The sequence below is a fragment of the Myxine glutinosa genome, chromosome 3 (genome assembly GCF_964187855.1).
Source record: "Myxine glutinosa chromosome 3, kmMyxGlut1.1, whole genome shotgun sequence".
NCBI lineage: Eukaryota > Metazoa > Chordata > Myxini > Myxiniformes > Myxinidae > Myxine > Myxine glutinosa.
This window is the reverse complement of record NC_136263.1, coordinates 74,507,195-74,527,959: the sequence shown is the minus strand read 5'-3', so window position 1 is coordinate 74,527,959 and position 20,765 is coordinate 74,507,195. Positions and strand designations below refer to the sequence as shown.

Genomic DNA, 20,765 nt, shown 5'->3' with positions numbered 1-20,765 from the left:
TCGAGAGGGAGTGTGGTGCATTAAATTTCAAAACATATTGTCGCGTAACCGTGATTAACACCACAGTTACGGATGACCGATTTGCGAGACTTTAACTCCCGAGGCGAACACTCAATGGCGGACTCAAGTTCAACACCAACGCGCGGAATGGCGGGGCGCAGCGAAGGCTCCGCAACCTTATCTATTAAAATCAAACACCCAGGAAAACTGCGTTCAGATATTACGTACAAAAAGTAATATAAGGGTTTATTAGGAAAAGTAAAGCCAGTGAAAAAGCCCGCCGGTAAATCTAATAATTCTAATAAACCTAAATCGGGACGTCCCCACACGACTGACAGCAAACACAAACGAGGGAGATTAATCACGAAAATAACACGTCCCGTCGTTCAAAATATACGCGGAGATCGGGCTTATCTGTCTTTGTCGTCTTGTATTGTTGGTGTCCAGCACCGCTCCTTCCGGCCCGATCGCACACCACGAGGCCCCTCGCTCCAAGCACCACGCGTCCGACGCAGGCCAGCGGCTCCACTTGACCAGGGACAGGAAGGACTCCTTTCAACTCCACTCGACTCGACGACGCGGGAGTGCTGGCAGCCAAGTGCCAACGAACTGCTCAGTGCCAACTGGGTGTGCTCTCGTGTGTCTCCTGCGACTCCCTACAACCCGAACTGCACTCGAACTGCGACTGGAATGGCGTGTCCTCTCCAACTCTCCACCACCGCTCAACTCTCTGGTGCCTGCCTGCGTCTGCCCGAAATGGCGTGTCCTCTCCAACTCGTACTGGCGAACTAACTTCGTGTGACTTGCGACTCAACTCAACTCCTGAAATGGCGTCCGACCGTCGCCTATATTGGTGGCCGATGACGTCACATTGCGCACTCCTCAGCCAATCAAAGCCTCCCGCGACTCCTGACATCTCCCCCGTTACGCGACCCTGCGGTCCTGGCATAACACGTGCCGGCCAGGTTTGTAGGCCTTTGGAGGTGTACACGGTGGCGGCCAATTATGGCGGTGTTTTTGACCTGGTTTCCTGTCAATTTAATACGAAGTCCTTGTCAGGGAAAGGGGATTATTTAATGTTGCGCTAAGGACCTAACTAATGTTTATGTGGTTTGCAGTGCCATAATGGACAAAGGTTTGACTACTAGGTGAGACTCACAGGGGCGTTACCTTTAATCCCTCACTATTTAACACTCGAATCTCCAGGTAGATCCACACTCATACATCTTACCCCGACAACCGCCTGAACATCAATAACTTATTACATGTAGAGTCCCTGTCACGACAGCCGAATACCTACCTATTCAGATCTACCTAGCTCTAGATGTTGCATTACCAAATTCATAACACAGCCCCCCCCCTGGAACCGTAGCTCCTGCAAGGTTCACCGCAGGGCTACCATTCCAGCCTTAACACTTACTGTCACACACTTAATTAACCTATGAAATAAATCAGGAAGGGCTGTGGGAAGTGAGTCGGACTACCTACCTACACTTCCTTAACATGCTGAACCCCTTAACCATCATGCAAGTATGTACATCTTCTTCGTTGTTCCTGTGGAGGGAGGAAACAACAACACACAACACTAACTTAACCACAAAACTTAACCATCTTTCCAAAACTCAAAACTCTAACCTTTGTACATACCCCGGTCTACAGACCGCGTCCCCCGGTGGATGCCACAAGACACAACCTTACCTGCGGGGCCATCCCCAATGCATCCCCCTAAATTTTTCCACGGCCCTGTCCAGATGTTACAGGTGAGTGACACGGCTCGGTGGATTTCGCCCACATTCATGCTACACAGACCCCTTAACCACTCATTCTCATTCCATAGGTCATCAAGGCATTTCAAAAATCAATAAGGTTCTTCTTCAATACACCCCCCTGCAGGACCATGGCATTGATGTCATTCACGTGTGTGTGCATTCCTCAACTAGGCAGCGGGGGGGTACCGCACAAAAAGATGGTGGGGGCGCATCAGGCTGTGGTGCCCGCAGTCCCAAAAACAAGTCAACCGACTTACAAGTTCATTGCCCCCCCCCCTTTACCTCTTGGCCCCATGACAGCCCAACAGCCCCTTTCCGCCGTTACCTCGCCGGTGAGGGTCTCCACACACACCAGGCTCCTTTGCCTCCTGCTTTCGCGCAGCAACACGGGTCACCGGGGGACTTCCTCACCCCGCGGCGCCCAACCAGACCCTCCACCGACGAGCTCCAATTTCCAGTTACCACCGGCTGCCAGGGGTAATTGCCGCAGAGGGGGGCCCGCAGGCATCGCTCCTCAGAGCTTGCTCTGTACCTGCGGACACACACACCTTCCCCACCCACAAGACCCCAAAACACACTTCCTCCCCCGCTGCCATTCAATTCTCCACACAACTCAGCACAATTCAGTACAATTCATAGATGGTGTAAAAGGTGTTACAAGGCTTGCCATGGCCTGCCAATGTGAAATCCCATTCACAGTTCGAATCATTGAATCCTTACACATTTCCATTAGCACATTTCCAAAAAGCACAATTTATCGCCCCTCATTATCTCCAATAATCATCACTCACTCTCCAGGTTCCACTCTCACGACCACATCAAAACACCTAACCACAATACAAAAACATACGCCACCCACAAGACACTGTGGCTCCCATTCCATCCCCTCACCGGCCATGTCATCACTCTCACCCGCCTCCCAACTCCAAATTACATGTCCCCAATTTCCCAAAGCAAATCCTGAAGCCTGGGACAGTACTCCTCAAAACACTCACCTCAAGTGCAGGTAGTTGCAGGTTGGTCAGGTCCAAGAGCGTCATCCACCCTTCACAATCCCAAAATTTCACATTGGGCCTACCAAATACTTCCAAATTTCTCTTTTGTCCCCACTACACTGGCAGGTATGTGGATCCGCATCCAACGGTGATCATCACTACACAACTACCTGTGGCCACGACAGCTCTGCACCTCTACCGTGCAAGGGTCACCGGGACAAGGTGAGCAGTCAAAACGCCAACATGGCCCATGAGTGTCCATAAGGGTGCGACCCACCATCCATCCTTCGGCCCCCCTGCGAGGAACACAGCTGCAGCAGCCCCAGCTGGCCAATGTGGTGAGCACTTGCTGCCACAACACACACTACCGCACACACAACCTCGGCCCTGGGGGGCACGGTCGCAGTGCGTGGCATCCCTACAGCCACGTCCCCTGCACCTCCCCATCATCCCCCAGTCCGACTACAGAACTGCAGCCCCCCAGTGCTCACCCACACTTGACCACACCAAGGTCCAGTCAACAGCCATGCTCCACCAGGAGACCCACCCAGAAGACATGGTCCACACACCTCGGACACGCACAGCACCACGTTGACCCTCAGGCTACACAACTACATCCCCATCATCCCGCGTCCCAAATATCAGCACAGTTGCCCCCGCCACCAGTTGAAAACTGTGTCTTGCTACCCTATTAATTTCATCACAGCCTCCAACACTTTGGTCTACACACCTGGATCAATAATGGCGTCACTGTACAGTGTCCACCATGGCATTTCAAAATCCACCCTTAAATTTGCATCTAACCCACAGATTACCCATGCCAAACATTTGTCACCTTTTACTAACCTCACCAAAGAAGGATGCTTTGCCATACACATGCCAGCCGAGCATGGCCCATATGCTCGGCTCGTTACACATCTCCCGATTCACATCCCCATGGCTCTCTTCCCAACCCGAGAGTCCATAAATCACAACGGAGCATCTGTGGAAGGTCGCTCACACCATCACGTTCCACAGATGCCCCAATGGTTGTCCGGCAGGCTATCTCCATCCCTGTCCATTCGGTTTGACCCGCGTCCATAGACCAACCACCATGCCAGGTCACCACATGCTGGTTGTCCCAGAGTCCCTGGAGGAGAGTGCCAGGCCGCATGCCCGGGTGGTCACCACATCAGTCCCAAGTTGGCCGTCCACAGTGCCACCACCAAAGCGCGACCCACAACACCTCCCCCTAGTGGTCCTCAATATTTGCCATCCCAGGCTTGAGAAACCACCTCGGACCTCCCTGGAGGTCTTAATCCCCACCAGGGTCCGGTGACCCTGCCGGCCCGAGCCACCAGCTCGGACGGCGCCCCGACGGACAAGGGACGCCACACTCCACCAGACCCCCCGTGGGACCCAGCTCGTACCTCGACACCCAAGGCTGGACCCCACGTCCAAATCTCGCCATCACAGCCCCCCAGCTGGCCGGCATACCCAAATTTTGAAAGGGGCAACTTTTGCCCGAGGCCATCACCCATGACCTCTCCATGTCCAAATCCCGCAGCCCGGGGACCAATCCCCACCATGGCTGCTCCAAATCAATTTCCCATTGTAATTTTATTTTACATTTTATTTTACAAATTTTCATTCCCATTGCCAACCCGCAGCTGCAGGGAACAACCTCTACCACCGGTTGTTCTGCCCCTCCCTGCAGTTGATCCAAATTCCCTACAGGGACCAAATCTCCAGAAGCTCTATCTCCCGATCCTCCAAGATCCAAATCCAGCCCGGAGCCAACACACTCCCCCAACTGGTTGTCCAATTTTGGAGCCTCTGTTTCCAAATAGCAGTGTACAGTGAGCGTCCCCTCGGTCATTCCAACCACCTCCTCGGACCAACTCACCTCTTCCCCCAGACTCCTTTGGGCCTGAACAAGCTCTACCTCCATGGGACTGTCACAGGTCTCCAGCCGCTGGATCAACTCATCCTCATCATTAGAAATCATTCCTGGCCCCGCCAGGCTTTGATCAATATCCCCAATAAATACCCGGTCCGGCTCTATCGCATGGACCCCCAAAAACTCTACCCCCTCTTGCTCCGCACCACCGCCCTGGTGCTGCACAATTCCAAATTCATCCCCCGGTTGGGGTGTTGTGACATCCACACGGTCCCGATAAACAACCAGGCCAGAATGTGGGAAACATTCCCCATTACAACTCTCACATTCCAAATTTCCTTCCCCGCTCACCTGTGGACTCTCCACGTTTACCTGCAGGCATTCCCCCTCTACCTGTACACATTCCCCATCCACCTGTGGACCTGCGGTCTCCCCATTTACTTCAATTGCCATTCCCTGTGCAATTCCCAATTTTGCCATTCCCGGCCCCTGAGCCCCGTGCACATCTGCATGGGCCGTACTCTCTCCTGTTCCCAATCTAGCTTCCCCCCGTTCCGATTCAATTTTTGCCACCTTTGGCTTCTCCTGTGCCCCCTCTTCAGATTCAATTTTATCATTTATTCCCCGAATTTCTGTCAGGTTTCGCTCACCCTGTGGTGTCATGTCTCCCATATATTTTCCCAATCGCTCATTCAGTCGTTCATAGTGGGCCTTCATGTCTCCCCGAATTACTGCAAAGATTCGCTCATCCTCGGCCCTCTGAGCATTTATTAAATTTACTATGGTCTGGAGATCTATCGGGGCCGTCCCAGCGGCGGGGAAAGTTCCAACACTATCCTCCATATCCCCCATTTCCGGCTCACTCCCGACGCTGACGGAGGCCTCACTGCGCACCTCCATTTCGTCGACCTCCGACATCCGCCTTTCGGAAGGTTGTTTCCCGCGCGCGTATTTATTTTAATACCAAAAACACAATTTAAATTTGACGAAGACGCGATATCGCGCTCCGTATGCCCAATTGATTATTAAATTTCTCCGCCTCGCCTATACAAATTTTGCGTTCGAACGTCGGGCGCAATGTACGCCCGACCGTGTCGATGTCGCCCCGCGGACAAAAAAATTTGTCCGACCGTGTCGATGTCTCGCCGCGGACAAAAAAATTTGTCCGACGGGTTCAAATCCTACACTCCTGACACCACTTGTCGCGTAACCGTGATTAACACCACAGTTACGGATGACCGATTTGCGAGACTTTAACTCCCGAGGCGAACACTCAATGGCGGACTCAAGTTCAACACCAACGCGCGGAATGGCGGGGCGCAGCGAAGGCTCCGCAACCTTATCTATTAAAATCAAACACCCAGGAAAACTGCGTTCAGATATTACGTACAAAAAGTAATATAAGGGTTTATTAGGAAAAGTAAAGCCAGTGAAAAAGCCCGCCGGTAAATCTAATAATTCTAATAAACCTAAATCGGGACGTCCCCACACGACTGACAGCAAACACAAACGAGGGAGATTAATCACGAAAATAACACGTCCCGTCGTTCAAAATATACGCGGAGATCGGGCTTATCTGTCTTTGTCGTCTTGTATTGTTGGTGTCCAGCACCGCTCCTTCCGGCCCGATCGCACACCACGAGGCCCCTCGCTCCAAGCACCACGCGTCCGACGCAGGCCAGCGGCTCCACTTGACCAGGGACAGGAAGGACTCCTTTCAACTCCACTCGACTCGACGACGCGGGAGTGCTGGCAGCCAAGTGCCAACGAACTGCTCAGTGCCAACTGGGTGTGCTCTCGTGTGTCTCCTGCGACTCCCTACAACCCGAACTGCACTCGAACTGCGACTGGAATGGCGTGTCCTCTCCAACTCTCCACCACCGCTCAACTCTCTGGTGCCTGCCTGCGTCTGCCCGAAATGGCGTGTCCTCTCCAACTCGTACTGGCGAACTAACTTCGTGTGACTTGCGACTCAACTCAACTCCTGAAATGGCGTCCGACCGTCGCCTATATTGGTGGCCGATGACGTCACATTGCGCACTCCTCAGCCAATCAAAGCCTCCCGCGACTCCTGACATCTCCCCCGTTACGCGACCCTGCGGTCCTGGCATAACACGTGCCGGCCAGGTTTGTAGGCCTTTGGAGGTGTACACGGTGGCGGCCAATTATGGCGGTGTTTTTGACCTGGTTTCCTGTCAATTTAATACGAAGTCCTTGTCAGGGAAAGGGGATTATTTAATGTTGCGCTAAGGACCTAACTAATGTTTATGTGGTTTGCAGTGCCATAATGGACAAAGGTTTGACTACTAGGTGAGACTCACAGGGGCGTTACCTTTAATCCCTCACTATTTAACACTCGAATCTCCAGGTAGATCCACACTCATACATCTTACCCCGACAACCGCCTGAACATCAATAACTTATTACATGTAGAGTCCCTGTCACGACAGCCGAATACCTACCTATTCAGATCTACCTAGCTCTAGATGTTGCATTACCAAATTCATAACAATATCATTACTGGGACATCTTGAAGAAAACAAATTCATATTTGTATGAACACATAAAACAATCTCTCCTAATAAAGATAATATTTCCCTTAATTAAGGGCAATATGCACACAAGCGTCTATCCAAAGGTGACATTCGCCGTTTGCTTACTCAGCAATGCGCAAATTCAAATCCACAACATTATACTTTGCCTTCCCATTGGATGCAGATTATAAACAGTTTAACAGACAGTTTTTCAAATTGTAAACATGAAATTTTGTAAAATTTATTCTGCTCTTATTTTTGGGGTGAATAACATTTATCCAGACGTCCAACAGGATGGTGCGGAGATTAGACCACGTACCGTTGAGCTGTTTCTTTGGCGTTGGATTGCTAATCCGACAAACCATCATGTCAGTGCTTCCACAGGCATGGCGTTGTATCGCAAAGTGTGCCGTCCCTCAGACGAACATCAATCTGGGCATACCATCTGCCAACACAAGTTAATTTAAGTTAACGATCTCATGGTGTCTTTATAGTGAAGAATAGGCAAGCTATTTTCCAAATTCCAGCTAAAATCAGCTTCAGTCGGAAGTCAGGCCTGGGTCAGCTGGTTTGTCATGAAAGACTTGGACCAAAAACCTCCCCTGGCCAACCCCACAATAAGTTGGAATTATACATTTCAAGCAAATACATTTCGAGTTAAAGTATACTAAAAAGTTTTGTTGTTGAATTTCCATGCATTGATCATTTTCATTGTCATCTAGTTAAATGCCGACAACCAGGCACATCTTCACAGGAATGGGCAGGTGAATTGCCCGAGTGTGAAATGTAAGTCTAACTTACATATTTCAACAACTTCTACTCTCCATTGTATGCAGAGTACTGAGAGAGCAGTGGATCTATGCAAAGTACCAGCGGCAGGAATTCATGTCTGTTGATAAACAGGAGGCTTATACATCAGGTGAGCTCTCCCCGATGGAGGGTTCCGGCAGGTGTCGGGTTGCAGATTCTTTTGGACGTTTTGGATTTATTTTTATTTTTCTAACAATGTGATTCTCTCCTTTTCCTCAAGACTTGCCTTTATGCTGAGCAGTTACTTTGCTGTAATTGCATTGCCATACTTGGAGATTAAATAAAATATTGCCAATTTCATGAACGGTCTTTGGACCGCAAAGCATACTTTAGATTACTATTATTGGAGAAGCTCGTGTTTTATAGATGAAGAAATGTAAAACACTTAGTTATTTACTTTTTAAAAATTTCATCCTCGCATCGGCATTGTAAAGCAATTGGTTGTCGCTGTTCAGACGCACAGACGGACACACACACACACACACACACACACACATATATACACACACACACACAAACACACACACACACACACACACACACACATATAAACACACACACACACACACCACATGACACACCTGTGTATGTGTTTTCTACAACTGTAAGGATTCCCAATGTTGCTGTGTGGCAGGCTTTCTTGAGGGACTGCTTTGGAAACGTGGCCGTGACAATGGTCAATTTCTGCAGCGCAGGTTCGTGCTGTCTGAGAAGGAAGGCATGTTGAAGTACTTTACCAAGATGGAGGTGAGGAGATGCTGGGTCTTCAGTTGCTCCAGGACGTGTATCTTCTTGTTTTCGTTTTTTTGTTTGTTTGTTGTGTCAAATGTTTTGCCTGAAAGCTCTCTCGCTTTGAAGAAGGGCTCACTATCGAAATGTTGCTCCGCATTCTTTAATTTCTCACATTGGTTAGCATACCTCTCTCGACACCTGTTTGAAAAATAATTGTACTCAATGTAGTTTGCTACCCTACCAACTATTGCACAAGCCAAAACCTTAACGAGCAGCCATTGCTGTAGTTCCTTATCGAATACCTTTGGAAGCTTAGGTATAATCGACTACACTCCCTTCATCGACCAAATCAATAACTCCCTCCCACAATTCAAACAAATTTGCTAAACTGCGTCTTCTTTACTAAACCCACGTTGACTGGCTTTAACGAATTTAAATTTGTCCAAGTTGTTCCTCATCTGATCCGTCGCACTCGCCTCTCTCTGGGCATTCTTTCCTGGGTTTGAATCTTGGCCCAGCTATAAACTGTCACCCAGTTGTTTCACAGACAGGGCAAGGCATCAATGTGTGTGCGGGCCCACGGATGGATGTTAACTGGACGTGTTTAGTTTGCCAGTATTAGTTTGTAGACTTTAAAGATCCTGCTGTGTCCTTTCCGAAAAGGAGGTTCGGTATAACCACAAACCTGGCCAAATTCCAAAAAATCCTGCTCTAACCTACAATGGGGCACTGCATCAACAGCATACCTGCACCCCCAGCAAATGATGCTACCCACAGTCATGGGCTGCATACAAAAGAAAAAGAAAAAGATGTGATCCCTCATCAATGTTTCTAACAACTTCCCCATATTGAACTTCCCCATTACTCAATAAATATAAACCACCTTTAGAGGCCAAAGAGGCCTTTAGAGACTCAATCCCCTCTGAAATAATGTTTTTCCATTCCCTACTCTATAAATCCTCTGGTGTCCGTCAAGCTGTCTCCAATGAGATATTACAGATATTTGCTTACATCCCACTTACAATTACTCTGCTACCTCCTGCATCCCTGTGATGCATATTATCTGCCCCACGAGATTTACCTAATATTGGTTTTTATATCTGTCTCCTGACCACCTTTAACCCCCCCCCCCCCCCTCCCTCCAACCCCTCTCCCAGCTGAGACTCCTCAAACAGCCTTCCTCACCTCCTATATAGATCTTCTCTGCTCTTGCATAAATGATGAAGGAAGATAACGATTTAATATGCTTGCCATCTCACTTTATAATTCACAGCTCAATCTCCCTGTGCTCTTCCTCCCTTAAATGACCTACACCTGTATCAAGCACTCTTTTTCCCTTATTTATTTGTTTTTGAAAGGTTTTGTGATTATTTTTAATATGCCTTGCCATCCCTGCTTCCTCCTCTCCCCAATATTGGGATCATTACTTTGAAAGTAATGATTTACCTTTCATTACCTCTTCTCCAATGGCTTGATCTCTGATCATCAATTTGGTTTCAGACCTGGTCACTCTACTCTGGACATGCTGCTTCTGCTTTCTCAACAATGGATGGAGGTCCTCAACGCCAAACAGGAAATTAGAGCTGTCTCCCTTGACATTTCACGTGCCTTTGATACGGTCTGGCACCCTGCTCTGCTCACCAAACTCTCCTCCTTTGGTATCCATGGAAATCTCCACGCATGGCTGGCGGACTTCCTCTCTGGTCGTAGTCAACGTGTGGCCCTGAATGGGTTTCTCTCATCTCCTCTTCCTGTTCAGGCTGGAGTTCCCCAAGGTAGTGTTCTGGGCCCTGTGCTTTTCCTGGTCTTCATCAATGATCTCTCTGACTCTCTTGAAAATCCTCTCTATCTCTTTGCTGACGACTCTACTCTCTGTCGCTCCATTCCTCATCCTTCAGATCGGCAGACTGCAGCCTCCTCACTCTCAGCAGACCTGGACAAAATCACAGACTGGGCAAACAAATGGAACATGTCTTTCAATCATGATAAATCTCACACTCTTACGATGTCTCTCCGAAAAGACCGACTGGAAAACCCTCCCATCCACTTTCTGAATAATCCTCTCCAAGAAGTTCTGTCACTCAAGCTTTTGGGTCTCACTATTTGCCATGATCTTTCCTGGGAAAACCACATTTCAAATCTGGCCTCCAAAGCCAGTCGCCGACTGGGCATCCTCCGTCGTGTGAAGTCCTTCCTTGACACACCTGAGCTCCTCACCACATACAAGGCTTTCATCCACGGCTCTATGGAATACTGCTCTCCCCTCAGGTCTGGTGCTCCTGCCTCACACCTAGCCCGTCTTCACGCTGTTGAAACCAAAGCATTCAGAATCATTGGAATCTCCCGCGATGAAGCTAACTCCAAGGGCCTTTCACTCACTCACCGCAGGCAGGTTGGTGGTCTTTCCGTCTTCTACCGACTCCTCTCTGGCCTTGCCCCCCCCCCAGCCCTCTCTGGGCTCTGTCCCCCAAATATTCCTACAGGTCGCACAAGATCTGCCTGCAACCCTCTTATGGTTAAACTGCCAAAATCAAGACTTTCTGCTCACCTTCACTCCTTCATTCCTCTTTTCTCCCGCCTCTGGAACAAACTCCCTCACTCTCTTCAATCCCACTCTACCCTCCAGGTCTTTAAAACAGCTGTTCACCACCATCTCTTATCCTCCCCCATCCAAAACCTTGATCTTTTCTACCCCCGCTAATTTCGGTCCCCATGTGTTTTATACCTCTCCCCCCCCCCCCCCTCCCCTTCCCACGCCTCCTGCCCCCAAGCCCTCTCCCTCCCACACTTCTCCCTGCTCTCAAATGTTGTGGTTGTGTGCTTCCCCTTCTCTCCCCATCTTGGCTTCCGCTCCCTCTTTTGTATATTTTGTTTGTCTGGTGGATTTGTTTGTGAAATAAATGTTAGCTCTTTCACGAGCCTCGATTCAGTATACAAAAAAGTGTTGGACCTCTTTTTAAGTCATAATCGCAGGAGGAAGTGGAGGTAAGAGAACATTTAGGGCATGTGACCATAACATTGTGGTGTGCAAGGATTCCGTTTGGAGTTAGAGTGCAGGATAGTAGAATAAGGCTAATATATTTCACAAAGGCAAACTTAGAAGGTGTATGAGGAGATGATTAGGTACCTTAGATTGGGACAAGCTAATAGGAGGGTAATCAGCATTAGGAAATGTAAATCCAGAAACAGAAACAGACTAAAGTGGTTAAGCAGGGAGGTAAGGAGGACTATTGAGGAATAAGTAGAAGGCATTTTTTTACCTCTGCCACATAAGGTGGACAGAGGTTAGGTATTCACCCCTGTTTGTCTGTGTGCTCTTGAGCAGTATATCTCAAATAGTTATGGACGGATTCGAACGAAACTTGGTGAATGAGTTGAGTAGGTGACAAGAACAAGTCGATTTTGGTTTAGGTCTTATCGGTGGGATAAAAAACGTAAACTGTTCAGCCTGACGGAGGTATGCGCTCTTCCGAGTGCCATTCTAGTTAGGTATAAAATAACGAGGCTGATGTCAGACTTGTATCAGTTATCCTTACTATAATTCATGGACTTATGTAAATTAGATATTTCTTCATTTCATTTTCTACAAATTTGTAAGCATTTCTGAAAACATGTTTTCACTTTGTCATTATGGGGTATTCGGTATGGTTGGCTAGCAAACTACATTGAGTACTACAATTATTTTTTCAATAAGTGTTGAGAGGTATGCTAACCAACATGAGAAAATAAGCAAGGTGAACCAATGTTTTGGTAATGAGCCCTTCTTCAAAGCAAGAGTGCTATCAGGCAAATATTTGACACAAAAAAATAAAATAAATATAAACAAGAGTTTATATAAACAAATATAAACAACAAAAAGGGAGTTCTCACATTCTTCCTTGCAGATTTTCTCAAAAGCGCTGTCAAGTTGGATGGAGAGCATCGGTGAACAGCAATCTTCAAGTCTTTCCACAGATTCTAAATAGGATTCAAGTCAGTGCCACTCAAGGACTTTCATGTTCTTGTTCTGAAGCCATTCCAGTGTTGCTTTGGATGTATACTTGGGGTCAATGTCCTGTTGCAACGTAAATCGTCACCGCAGTCTAAGGTCTTTTGCACTCTGAAGCAGGTTCTCCTCAGAGATTTGCCTGTATTTGGCTCCATTCATTGTTCCCTCTATCCTTACAAGTCTCTCAGTCTCCTCCACTGAAAAGCATCCCCATAGCATGATGCTGCTACCACCATGCTTCACAGTAGGGTTAGTATTATATGGGTGATCTGTGCTCGGTTTCCACCGGATGTAGCGCTTTGCATTCCGGCCAAAGACTTCAATTTACATCTCATCAGACCACAGGAATCTTTTAATGCTCTGAGTCTTTCACATGTGTTTTTACAACTCTCGGCATGCTGTCTTGTGCCTTTTTCTCATGAGTGGCTTCCATCTGGCCACTTTCCCATAAAGCCTAGATTTGTGAAGTACTGCAGAGTCTGGTGTCCTTCCGGCAGGTTCTCCCATCTCAGTCGAGGAAATCTGCAGTTCTCTCAGAGTGGTCATTGGGTAATTGGTCACCTCCCTGATCAAGGTCCTTTTTGCCCGGTTGCTCAGTTTGTTCAGACGGGCAGTTTGGTATGAAGAGTCTGGGTAGTTCCATATTCTTTCCATTTCCTAATGATGGAGCTCACTGTGTTCTTGGGAACTCTCAACACTCTATAATTTTTTATACCCTTCCTCAAATCTATGCCTCCTCACAATTCTATCTCAGAGTTCTACAGGCAGTTCCTTGGACTTCATGGTAGAGTTTCTGCCCTGACATGCACTGTCAATTGTGGGACCTTGAAAAGAAAGGTCTGTTTCTTTCTAAATCATGTCCAATCAATTGAATTGGTGGCCACAGGTGGACTATATTCAAGTTGTAGAGACATCTCAAGGATGATCAAAGGAAATTGGATGCACCTGAGCTCAATTTGGAGTGTTTTCAGCTTTTCAATTTTAATTAATTGGTAAAAAAAAATCTTTTTTTATTCCAATTTGAAATTATGGGGTATTATGTGTACATCAGTGACAAAAATCTCAATTTAATCCATTTTTAATTGAGAATGTAACAACAAAATGTGAAAAAGTCAAGGGGTGTGAATTACACTACATATGAAAAAAGTCATATATACACTACTGGTCAAAAGTTTTAAAACAGAACACCTCAATTTTTCCAGTTTTTATTGAAATTTACACAGATTAATGTCCAGTGAACAAGCGTTACGCCTAGGTCCCCCGGCAGTGAAGTGATGTGAGTTGACAAAGTGGAAGACGCAGGAAACATGGAAGAGTCGATAATATTTGCGAGAGGGTTGGAGACACACCCACACACCAGATTAGAAGTTAGTAGTTCGTTCATTTTTCAAGATATTCCACTCACAAGGTTCAGGCATATATGGTGGCGGCCATCATGGATTTTGACGTGGCCACCCAATTTTCAATAACATTCTTCCTTATGCCTAGATACAGTCGCGCACCAGATTAGAAGTGAGTAGTTGGTTTATTTTTCAAGATATTCCGCTCACAAGGTTCAGACATATATGGTGGCGGCCATCTTGGATTTTGACGTGGCGACCCAATTTTCAATAACATTCTTCCTTATGCCTAGATACAGTCGCGCACCAGATTAGAAGTGAGTAGTTGGTTTATTTTTCAAGATATTCCGCTCAAAGGGTCAGACATATATGGCGGTGGCCATCTTGGATTTTGACGTGGCGACCCAATTTTCAATAGCGTTCTTCCTTTTGCCTGGATACACCCACACACCGGAATCTCCCAATTTTATCAGCAAAGTCATGGAATCCATCATTGCTTCGGATATGAAATCTTTCCTCTTCTCCAATGGCTTGATCTCTGATCATCAATTTGGTTTCAGACCAGGTCACTCTACTCTGTACATGCTGCTTCTGCTTTCTCAACAATGGATGGAGGTCCGCAATGCCAAACAGGAAATTAGAGCTGTCTCCCTTGACATATCACGTGCCTTCGATACAGTCTGGCACCCCGCTCTGCTCACCAAACTCTCCTCCTTTGGTATCCGTGGAAATCTCCACGCATGGCTGGCGGACTTCCTCTCTAGTCGTAGTCAACGTGTGGCCCTGAATGGGTTTCTCTCATCTCCTCTTCCTGTTCAGGCTGGAGTTCCCCAAGGCAGTGTTCTGGGCCCTGTGTTTTTTTCTGGTCTTCATCAATGATCTCTCTGACTCTCTGGAAAATCCTCTCTATCTCTTTGCTGATGACTCTACTCTGTCGCTCAATTCCTCATCCCTCAGATCGGCAGTCTGCAGCCTCCTCACTCTCTGCAGACCTGGACAAAATCACAGACTGGGCAAACAAGTGGAACATGCCTTTCAATCCTGACAAATCTCACACTCTTACGATGTCTCTCCGAAAAGACCGACTGGACAACCCTCCCATCCCCTTTCTGAATAATCCTCTCCAAGAAGTTCTGTCACTCAAGCTTTTGGGTCTCACTATCTGCCATGATCTTTCCTGGGAAAACCACATTTCAAATCTGGCCTCCAAAGCCAGTCGCCGACTGGGCATCCTCCGTCATGCGAAGTCCTTCCTTGGCACACCTGAGCTCCTCACCACATACAAGGCTTTCATCCGCAGCTCAATGGAATACTGCCCTCCCCTCTGGGCTGGTGCTCCTGCCTCACACCTACCTCGTCTACACGCTGTTGAAACCAAAGCGTTCAGAATCATTGGAATCTCCCGTGATGAAGCTAACTCCGAGGGCCTTTCACTGACTCACCGCAGGCAGGTTGGTGGTCTTTCCGTCTTCTACCGACTCCTCTCCGGCCTTGCCCCCCCAGCTCTCTCTGGGCTCTATCCCCCAAATATTCCTGCAGGTCGCACAAGATCTGCCTGCAACCCTCTTATGGTTAAACTGCCAAAAATCAAGACTCTCTGCTCACATTCACTCCTTCATTCCTCTTTTCTCCCGCCTCTGGAACAAACTCCCTCACTCTCCTGTTACGGCCTGAAGCACACCAAGCCAAGCCATTAACCACACTGTCTTTATTTATGGATTATCACACGAAAATCTCTTCCTACACATAAAACCAAGAAGGGAGAAAAGAGGGAAAAACCCGAATAGGCCAGTCCAAGAGTAGGCAGGTCCAAGAGTAGGCCGGTCCAAGAGTAGGCCGGTCCAAGAGTAGGCCGGTCCAAGAGTAGGCCGGTCCAAGAGTAGGCCGGTCCAAGAGTAGGCAGGTCCAAGAGGAGGCCGGTCCAAGAGGAGGTAGGTCCAAGAGTAGGCCGGTTCAAGACTAGGCCGGTCCAAGAGTAGGCCGGTCCAAGAGTAGGCCGGTCCAAGAGTAGGCCGGTCCAAGAGTAGGCCCGTCCAAGAGTAGGCCGGTCCAAGAGTAGGCCGGTCCAAGAGTAGGCCGGTCCAAAAGTAGACCGGTCCAAAAGTAGGCCGGTCCAAGAGTAGGCCGGTCCAAGAGTAGGCCGGTCCAAGAGTAGGCCGGTCCAAGAGTAGGCAGGTCCAAGAGTAGGCAGGTCCAAGAGTAGGCCGGTCCAAGAGTAGGCCGGTCCAAGAGTAGGCCGGTCCAAGAGTAGGCCGGTCCAAGAGTAGGCCGGTCCAAGAGTAGGCCGGTCCAAGAGTAGGCCGGTCCAAGAGTAGGCCTGTCCAAGAGTAGGCCTGTCCAAGAGTAGGCCGGTCCAAGAGTAGGCCGGTCCAAGAGTAGGCTGGTCCAAGAGTAGGCAGGCCCAAATGTAGGCCCCACGGCAGGCCCAACAGTAAGCCCCAGGGCAGGCCCCAGTGCAGGCCTAGCACGAGGGGGTAGGAGTAGGCAAGTCCACGAGTAGGCCCCAAGGCAGGCCAAACAGTAGGCCCCAGGGCAGGCCCAACAGTAGGCCCCAAGGCAGGCCCAGCACGAGAGGGTAGGAGTAGGCAAGTCCACGAGTAGGCCCCAAGGCAGGCCCAACAGTAGGCTTCAGGGCAGGCCCAACAGTAGGCCCCAAGGCAGGCCCCAGTGGTAGGCAGCCAGAGTTCGATCAACGTCACCCTTCAGGTGGAGAGATTGCAGCTGGACACTCTACAACCCTCATAAAAGCACTCTGCCATAAGCCCTCCTCCAAAATGTCCACTCTGCCACTACACATGGACCAAACCACTTGGTCTAACTCACAGGGTGGTGTGGGGGAAGGAAGAAGAAAAAGGTCACAAACCGTAACACTCTTCAATCCCACTCCTCCCTCCAGGTCTTTAAAACAGCTGTTCACCACCATCTCTTATCTTCCCCCATCCAAAACCTTGATCTTTTCTACTCCTGCTAATTTCACCCCAAATCCACTTTTTTGAAATACCAACTTCTTTCCTGGAAGTCCTTGTTTTATACTTCTCCCACCCACCCCACCCCCCTTCCCACGCCTCCTCCCCCCAAGCCCTCTCCCTCCCACACATCTCCCGATGTCCCTGCTCTCAAATGTTGTGTTTGTGTGCTTCCCCTTCTCTCCCCATCTTGTCTTCCGCTCCCTCTTTTTATATATTTTGTTTGTCTGTTTGATTTGTTTGTGTGATAAATGTTAGCTCTTTCACAAGCATCGATTCTGTATACAAAAAATAAAAAAATAAAAAAAAAATTAGAAGTAAGTAGTTCATTTATTTTTCAAGATATTCCGCTCACAAGGTTCAACGCACGCACGCACACACGCATGCACGGACGCACACATGGATGGAGGGGAAAACCATAGTCCCCCTTTCGCTCCGCGGTGCGACGGGGACAATAACCTGAAATGGTACAAAGGTAAGCAGTCAACTGGTCGAGGTTTTAAAAAAAGTTTCGGTTAGCAAAAACGGGAAAGTAATGTAAATTGCACAGTTATATTGAAAAAAAGGCCTTCTTCAGGGAACAAGTAATGGGTTAAAAACTTACAGCTGTTCTGCAGCAATGTAAGTAAATTAAGCCTTGAAAGTTGATGCAAACAATTCCTACAAGTGTCCCAACCTCTGCTGATTACTTGATTACAAACCCCCTGTCTGTGTAAAAGCAGTATTGGAGCAGATTGTTATTACATCCTCTGAAGCATTATTTGGACAATATTGCACTGCAGGAAGTAGTATATTGGAAACTGGAGGAAACTCTGATAGGAAGAGGTCTGGCAGACCCAAAGCCACAACAGAATCAGAAGACAAGTTTCTGAGAGTCAACAGCTTGCGTGATAGGTGGCTCACAGGACAACAGCTTCAAGCACAGCTTAACACTGGTCCAAGTAAGCAAGTCTCAGTTTCAACTGTGAAGAGAAGACTTCAAGCTGCAGGTTTGACAAGTCGAGTGGCAGTAAGAAAGCCATTGCTAAGATGGCAAAATAAGAAAAAGAGGCTTGCCTCGGCCATGAAGCACCGCCAGTGGACGACTGAAGACTGGAAGAAGGTCTTATGGACCGATGAATCAAAATTTGAAATCTTTGGTTCATCACGCAGGGTTTTTGTACGCCGTCGAGTTGGCAAAAGGATGGTTCCTCAGTGTGTGACACCAACTGTCAAACATGGAGGAGGAAGCGTGATGGTCTGGGGCTCTTTTGCTGGATCCAGAGTCGGCGACTTGTACAGAGTGACTGGCACCCTGAACCAAAAGGGCTACCACAGCCTTTTGCAGCGCCATGCAATATCCTCTGGTATACGCCGAGTTGGTCAGGGTTTCATCCTACAGCAAGATAATGACCCTAAATACACCTCCAGGCTATGTCAAAACTACCTTCGAGGAAAAGAACAAGACGGTAGGCTTCAAATCATGGAATGGCCAGCCCAGTCTCCAGACTTAAACCCCATCGAGCTGGTTTGGGATGAACTGGACAGAAGGGTGAAAGCAAAGCAACCTACAAGTGCAACACATTTGTGGGAACTTCTGCAACAGTGTTGGGAAGAACTTCCCGAACAATATTTGATTTCCATTGTAGAAAGAATGCCACGAGTGTGTTCGGCGGTTATATCTGCAAAAGGTGGCTACTTTGCTGAGTCAAAATTTTAAATTAAATTTTGTTAAATAACATGATTCTATGATTTTTTAATTTCATCTCCAATTGCTTATTTGTTCTATGCTTAATTTCAGAGTACATTGAGACATTAAACTGCGTAAATTTCAATAAAAACTGGAAAAATTGAGGTGTTCTAAAACTTTTGACTGGTCGTGTATAATTATATATATATATATATATATATATATATATATATATATATATATATATATATATATATATATATATATATATATACACATACATATATATATATATATATATATATATATATATATATATATATATATATACACATACATATATATATATATATATATATATATATATATATATATATATATATATATATATATTCACAGTTAACCTGCACTTTTTTAGTTCACCATGAACATGTGATTCTCGTCTACTTTTTAATCTTTTGCCTCACTCAGACATCACTTCACTCAGACATCAGACATCACTCAAACCATGAACACATCACTTTTGCATTACACTTAACTTATATGTATGAGACACGTATCACAAACTTTATCTCACATCTGTAAATTTATAGCTGATTTGACATGCTTGTTCACCAGAAACATAATTCCACAACCTCTGGTAATGGAAACACTGTTGGATGCTGTCTCAGCATTACTCAGAATGACTTGCGTACCTGTGCCATCAATTCACAAAGAACTTGCCAGAAGTCGGGCAGACAACTCCATCAACTTTCAGCCATCTGTCATTCTTTTGCAATAATTTTAAGCTAATTATAGGTTAACATCAAACCTCCCTCTTGGTTTCGACCCTTGTCGTTGTGTTCCTGGGCACCATGATTAAAAAGTGTCTGGTATATAAGGACTGCTTTTGAAAAAATTTTTGTCGGTGTTTCAGCAAGGACGTGAACCTAAATGTGTCATCAAGATATGTGAAATCAATGCGACATTTCAACCCCATAAGATTGGGAATCAGAATGGGCTACAGATCACCCACCTTCGAGATGGTATCACACGGAACATCTTTGTCTTCCATCAGGAAGGGAAGGTAGGCTTGAGGTAGATGGAGAGCAGAACACGATTTTTTTGGTGACTGTAATGTACAATATGATATTTTTTTGGAATCTGAACTGCTTTGTTACTTTAATATTGTCTGTTGTGTTGATTTAGGTATTATTTTACTATACGCCATATTTCTCGTGTGACTGAATGGTAAAGAGGTGGTAACTAGCTGAACTTACCTTTGAGCTATTCACTCTGGGTTTGATTCCTAACCAGACGATAAACAGCTGGGTTGGTGCTTTACAAGCCGAGCATTGCATCCTAACGCGTGATGGACATTAAGCTAGCTATCCCATCTTCTAGCATTATTTAGTGGTCATTTTAGATCCCATTTAGTGATCATTTATTTATCATTTAGTGATCTTTCGCAATGAGTAGGTGAGTTATCAGCCTGAACAAATTACTACACAAATGAGCTTCAGGTGAACGACAGGTCTGGTCTGCCGGTTCATGGAAGACTTTGGCCAAAACCTTCCCCTAGCCGACCCCACACGAAGGCAGGAATAACGGGGGCCGTTAAAATGAACTAGTAGTCGATTCTATTTTATTGCAATGTACTGGAAACATTTTTATTTTTATATTTCTATTGTAAATTGACAATTGCATTGTATTATGATATTATCAGGACAATTAATTTTTCACATGCAACATCATTCATTCTGAATTTATGGATTTCAAGGAGGTTGTCTGTGCCTGCATCTTGTGATGTTAGGATTGCTGGTTCTCAATCAGGGCGAAACTCCTCTTTTGGGATCAAACTTATTTAGAATCCAGAGGAAATAAAAAATCGCCAGACTCAAAACTTAGCACAGTGTACATGGTCTTCATTTTCAAATAATTTAGTGCGACAACATTACAAATCGTAATCTTCTTCTACTTCATTGTTCACGGTATCAAATACCTGGTTAAAAGTTAATTTGGCAATTTCCTGCACAGTGTGATAGTAAGTTGAAGTTGGGTTCAACTGCAGAACACTGTCAAAATTCGAATTTCTCAGGCAGTA

General features: G+C 46.8%; 1 protein-coding gene across 1 annotated transcript in view; it reads left to right on the top strand.

Annotated features, from left to right (window-relative positions):
* Positions 1-20,765, top strand: part of LOC137423434 (arf-GAP with dual PH domain-containing protein 1) — a 135,274-nt gene that overhangs the window by 92,857 nt on the left and 21,652 nt on the right. The window contains exons 4-6 of the mRNA XM_068110607.2: positions 8,014-8,096; positions 8,622-8,734; positions 19,599-19,748. Coding sequence (XP_067966708.1) covers positions 8,014-8,096; positions 8,622-8,734; positions 19,599-19,748 — 346 coding nt within the window. The remainder of the gene's footprint in view (positions 1-8,013; positions 8,097-8,621; positions 8,735-19,598; positions 19,749-20,765) is intronic.